General features: G+C 38.0%; 1 protein-coding gene across 1 annotated transcript; it reads left to right on the top strand.

Moving 5' to 3' along the window:
* Nucleotides 1-724: 724 nt before the first annotated feature.
* On the top strand, nucleotides 725-2,670 carry fgfbp3 (fibroblast growth factor binding protein 3). Its single transcript, XM_079832494.1, has 2 exons — nucleotides 725-750; nucleotides 1,362-2,670. The coding sequence occupies exon 2, from the start codon at nucleotides 1,449-1,451 to the stop codon at nucleotides 2,133-2,135; it is 687 nt and encodes a 228-aa protein (XP_079688620.1). The 5' UTR covers nucleotides 725-750; nucleotides 1,362-1,448; the 3' UTR covers nucleotides 2,136-2,670.
* The last annotated feature ends 3,875 nt before the right edge of the window (nucleotides 2,671-6,545 follow it).

Raw genomic sequence — 6,545 nt, 5'->3', positions numbered from 1 at the left:
GCCATGTATGACTTTACCAGTGTCTGCTGTGGGTCAGCAGCTGGGGTTTGGTTGGTATGGAGACACAACTGACCATCAAGAATCTGCATCAACTGAACAGAAAAAGAGCAAAACCCGGCCACAGGGATAGTTTAGGTTTAGAATTAGAAACTGTTGCCATACGTAAGCATAGACGCAAATGCAAATAACAGACGGGCACACACAGATTTTCTCCAAGTGTACAGCACTATTTTTAACTGGATAAAAAAGGCCCCTCAGGGAAACTGATAGAGCTTAGTGATCCAAGGATAAGTACATCTAAAAAGAAACAAGCACAAACAAGAAATTCTGTTTGATGATTTTTGGCATTAAAGTAATTAGCAGCCTCCCTTTGTGATGAAATGGCTTCAATTATTTTTTATTTATTTAATCATTTAATGGCAAAAAAGTACACAACACCAAATGCTTAGGAAAGAAGGATAGGCAAGAGAGAAACTGAATAATTGGATGAAAGGAGACAAAGGAGTGAAGAGAAGGGATGGGGTGAGGGGTGTTCATTTATCTTCAGACGAGGAGGGAGGTGCCAGATTCTGGGAGGTTTGGATACCCTATTGATGCCCCCAAAAGTATCCACCATCCACCCCCCACCCCCACCCCCTTTCCCCCCCTTTTTTTCTTTATCCCTCAATTCCATCCTTTATTTCTACCCCCTCCTTTCTTATCCTTCCACAAGCTTCCCTCACTCGCAGTCCTGAAGGAGAACTCCGCTCGGTAAGTAAAAAGCTCTGAGAGAAACGCTAAATATGAAACTTTACAGCTAGGAACTTTATTTCTAGAATACAGGTGCTTGAGTGGCGTATAAGGAGGGGAAACACATCATATCTGTGCTAGTTTTGTTTATTAGGATGATGAGGATGGGGTGTGATTTGGTGCATCAGGCCGGTCAGACTCATGCAGGTCTATTCCAATTTAATGAATACAATTATAATTAAATAACAAAAAATACATAAAAGGTCATCGTTTTCATTTTGAAATTTGAAAAGGGTTTATTATTTTACAATTACATAAAATCATTATTAAATTAAATGATTAAAATCATATAAAAGTATATATATATATATATATATATAATTAAAACATTTAAAACCTGTTCATTTTAATTTAAGTTTTAGCTATTTTATTGTGCATTTAGTCTTTGTTGTAATATGTAACATTGTTCTCATTTTTATTTGTATAGTTATTTTAGTACAGTAAAATGAAAATGAGAAATGTTGCCATGGCAGCTTTTTTTATTTTATTTAAAAAAAAAAAGTTTTAGTTTTAGTTAACTATTCAGTTAACCATTCATCATGCATTCATTTTTTTCCTCTCTAATTTTGCAGGTGCTGTGATTTCTCTCTGTTCTAAGGGTGCTGTGTGTGCCCTGAACCAGAGATTTCTTCCTTTCTATAACCTTCATCCACACAGCCATGAGAGGGCAGAGTCTACTCTTCACCTTTTCCCTTCTCTTCTTCCTCCTATCATTCTCTGAGGCAAAAAAGAAGTCCAAGCAACCATCAGATGCAGTGACTGAATCCGAAAGAACGGCCATAAATCCCTTGCTGGGGTCAGGTCAACTAAGCACTAAGGATGGGCACCGCTGTACCTGGGAGACGCTAGAGAGAGGAGCTAACATCCTGCTCCAGGTGAGCTGCTCTTTCCCGGCGGAGGAGGGGCTCAAACCTCCCTACACATGCCAATTTGCTGGAAAACCTCAGGAATGCTCCGTGTACAGCACCCAGTCCTCCCAGTACTGGAAACAAGTGGTGAGCAAACTGAAGAAGCGAAAGAATGCTTGCGAGGGGGAGAAAGTCCTGAAAACACGGCTGTGTAAGAAAGCGCCCAGTGCATCTCACATGAAACTCACAGAGAAAAGCGGAGAAGAGACGACCACACACATTAGCGAGGGAATGCAAGAGAGCAAGCGCAAAACAGAGGCGCCCGTGAGGAAAGAAAAAAAAGTACAGAAAGAGAAGCAAGAGGAAGCGAAGAAAGAAGAGGATGAGGGGTTTGGAGTACTGAATGATGGAGTCTCAGACATGGAGCCTGCTGTGAGCTACTGTGGCGAGGGATGGCATTCTGTCTGCAGCTTTTTTGTCAAGTTTTTTGATGCTTAAAAAAGAAAAACATCTGCTATCAATGCTTTTATGGACCCAGAGGAGGATAAGAATGATGTTGCATGTGAAAAAGACGGAAAGACAACGATGCCATGTGTAAAACAAAAATGACTTAGAAGAAGCTTACCAGCTTCGCCATGAAAAGATCATGGATAAAAACATTCCTGTTGTGAAGAGGAAGACAAATAGAAAGAAAAAGTAGTTTATGTGTAATATTTTAAAAAACACACTAACCACATCGCTTACATCTTAAACAAAATGTATTACTTGTGTATATTGCAACTAAACCTGATTTAACTTTTTGTAGATATGACTAATTGTGATTTGTATACCACACATGACCTTTGACTTTTATTCATTATGAAAATTGTCGTATATGATTTTTGCAAATAATCCTCAAATCGATTAAAAAACAATTTAATTAATTACATATGCCTTTATTTTTAAAGCATTAGTGCTCAACACAGCTGAATGACAAGATTAAAAGTCCTTCAGACCTCACACAAGATGAATAAAAGAACCTTACATAACTATTAATATTGTGTATTTATGTGTATATAGATGTTTACCAGTAGGTATGTGGTATTCAGCAGGAGCTTTCTCCATTGTGCATCTATAGACAGCTTGCCATCAAGTCAGTGGTCTAAAATAACAGTCACAGAAAATAGAACAGCACATATAGTTCAAATAGATCAAATGTGCCATTTAAGGGGCATTCACTTTCCCCCTGATGACCCAAAAGTAGAAGAAGGAGAAAATATTGCGCAGTAAATGGCTCTTTTGTTTAGGCAGTTCTGGAGTCTCAAAACTGCCTACAGCAACGCGGTTAATAAGCAAGCTGTGAAGCTACATTGTTTGGACAAAGAGGTTAGATATCTAAAGACTCCGGAGTGGATTCTATGGGTTTGCGCTGCTAAATTTAACCTGTAAAAGTGACTTTAATGTGTCTCAAATTTGTATCAGGCATAAAGAATGTATGTAATATCTGATCTGATCCCCCAAAAGAACAAAATATCAATATTATATCAAATATCATGTGACTATTCACGTTGGACATCCTAACAACATTAATTGGAATAAAAGTCATATAAAGCATGAGTGTGAATATCACATTGTGCTAACTGCCTGCAATGTGATGTCAAGGCCAACACGACAGACATCACCAGAAAAAGGATTTTTCTTTCAGTCTATTATTTTCTCACACTATACAAACTGCTGTTTCGCCATGAGAGAAAAAATCTTCACTAAAAGAAATGAATTACCTTTTTACTCTACCATGGAAAAGCACTAAATATACAGATAATGTAGTTGTGTATGTGTGTTTGCAGAGGGTTTCAAGTGGTGCTCACTTGCATAGTCAAATGACGTCCAGCTCCACCTCTCTGGACATCTAATGTTTTGGGTGGGGTTAGGGTGTGGTTGGATATTCAAGCTCATTCCACCCAATAGGCCCAAATTACATTCAGAGAGGGGGAGCTGGAATTACTGAGCAGCCTCTCTGGGGTTTGGACAAATTATTGGTAAAGGGACGACTATTGGTAAACAGCCATGCTACACACGTATGAAATTACTACCTTTAAATTCCACAATAATAATAAGCTTTGCTTTTTCTCAACAACCACTACATGAGAGGGAGGCCGGAGGCAAGAGCTTTAATCTTGTATATAATCCTCTTTTTAAATTCATATAGCTTTGATTTTTAATTAAACCCTGAATTAAGCTGTGTTTGATTTGTTAACTTGCTAGAATAGCCTAACTTTGGGTTAAAAGTGGCCATCAGAATCTCTCCAGAGAGAGGAGAGTTGGGGTGGCCGAAAAAGTAGCAGATATAGGCTATTCCTTTTCACACTGTCAGTGACGGAAGTCGTCATCTGATCTGTCATTGAATCATTAGATAATGGCGCTGCACTTAAAGGGATAGTTCACCCAAAAATGAAAATTAGCCCATAATTTACTCACCCTCAAGTCTTCCTAGGTCTTCTTTCAGACGAATAAAATCGGAGTTATATTACAAAAGTCCAGGCTAATCCCAGCATTAGAATTGGATTCATAGTTGCTCTGTTTTTAAAGTCCATAAAAAGTGCATCTGCCCATCAAATAACGTGCTCCACGCGGCTCTGGGGTGTTACTGAAGGCCGTCTGAAGCGAATCGATGCGTTTGTGTAAGAAAAATATCCATATTTAAAACTTTATCAAGTAAACTTTCGGTCCACCGCCTTCCCTGTCAATTTATGGAAAAATTGTTGAAAGTTCCCCTGCCGATCGAAAGACTAACGCGACCAGGTACGCTCCTCATGACGTACGCATCTTGAGTTTCACTTTCAACATTCAACACTTTTCCACGGAAGCATGGTGGGACGAAAGTTTACTTGATTTTGATTTTGATTTTTCTTACACAAACGCGTCGATTCGCTTCAGAAGGCCTTTATTAACACCCCGGAGCCGCGTGCAGCACGTTATTTGATGGGCAGATGCACTTTTTATGGACTTCAAAAACTATGACTATCAACTTTTTCTCATGGTTTCTCAATAGAATTAATAAAAGTATAGAATATAATAGCGTAGTTCTAATAGGGGCACATTGTAACAGTGTGACAACATGCCCCGTCAGCGCAACTGGAATGTAAACCCGGCTTGTGTCTTCTGCTGGTTAGATCAGCATTAAAAAAACATCTCAACTGTTAAATAACAGATATACGATTACAATATTATAAGAATTGTCTTATTTTAAATAAACAGAAAAAAAACTGAGATGAAAAATTTACTTGGGTAAGAAATTTACTTTTGCTTTGGTTAAATAAATGTTCAATGATATCTTCCAAAGATTTTTTAATTTTGATGCAATTTTTTCTCTAAATAATGTTGATATGGAAACTAAATACACTAAGTTTCATCATCCTGGCATGTGTGGAAAGTGTTAAACCATGTGTGTTACAACTAACCCCGCGTTAGGTTGTGCCCCGCTCTCCCCTATGTGTATTTTATAGACGGTGAACTGTTGTTGTTGTGTTTGGAGTCAGAATCTTAATGAGTTGTTTCAGCCCAGTCTATCAAACTCAAACACACACTCTTCTTATGAAGACACATCACTTACTAAACAGACTGGCTCTTAGTCAATGCACATAAATCAAGTGTTAAAAACAGGCATTCAGCCAGATGTCCCTTTTAAGGCCCCCGTTCCCATCCTGATCTACTGGGAAACAACACTAGCAGCCTCCCCAAACCCAATTGGGACTCCTGAGAATCACACAAAGGGGCTCAAGGCGCTTCCCACATCGAAACAGTTTTGTACAAAGTGGAGAAGTGACCCATTCAGACACCCTTGCAATGTTCTATTCTCCAACCTGGCCTTACGCCACATTCACCCTCTTAAGCCTTAAACCGATCCAATGGAAAACTGCAAAGAATGACACACAGAATTAGTACTGTCATAGTAGAGGTTTCGAAGCTGTGCCATGTGGAAACACGGGACTCATGGGTAATTTGGTCAATAAGAAAATAATAAGACACCGGTGACGGTTTACAAAGCATTCATTTGTTCACTGCATCAGAATTTCTGCTGCCTTGTGGAGTTCAGCTTTAAAAACGCAGTGAAAAAAAAACTACCAAGATTAACGCTGGCATCTTGGAAGTTAGCACACGACCCTAAGCCTAAGCACCAAATTGCTCCATTAGTAAAAGCAGCAAGCTTATTTTTAAAGATGATTTATAGGAACTGATTAAGCAGCCAACACTAGACCTTACAGTAAAATATTGAAAATATGTACACACTGACAACTGTAACACACATTTGTCCAGAAGGGCTAGTCATTAAGTCTTATTCAATGCCTGTAAACTCTGATTAGAACAACAGTACCCCCTGCTGGATGAGAGATATTAATGCAGATCTCCAAACCTGGTCTTACTGGTGGGATGGTCGATCTGTGACTGTGAGCTAGCTGTTGCAACCAATTTAACACAATTTTAAAGGGAAAAAACCCAAAGCATATTTATCTGGGATCTGAATACAAATCATTGTGTGAATCTTCTCAACTATAGCCCACTTTAATCTCTCTCTCACTTTTTAAAAAAAACTAATTTATCTATCCAAAAAATGACTCAAAAAAGCAGCGTCAAGTGGTTCCACGCAACTATATTGAGTAATTTTTACAAATAACAATTTAGTTATATGAACAAAAGAAAGTCAAGTAAAGCTGACAAAAATTTGAATTTGTCACAATATTTATATGTGCAGTTTACTTAATAATGTTATGTTAAATGTATAAAAGTTTAGTATGTTCGGTGAACACATTTATTGATTTAATTTACCTTATTAAATGAACTACTTGCTCTACAAGTGTAAGTAGAAAACTATTAAATAACAACAAACATATTTTTTAGAAACAAAATGCAAAAATAACTCAATTTAGG

This window comes from Gobio gobio, assembly GCF_949357685.1.
Source record: "Gobio gobio genome assembly, chromosome: 13".
NCBI lineage: Eukaryota > Metazoa > Chordata > Actinopteri > Cypriniformes > Gobionidae > Gobio > Gobio gobio.
Note: the sequence above shows the minus strand (reverse complement) of the source record. Positions and strands in the feature narration are given on the sequence as shown.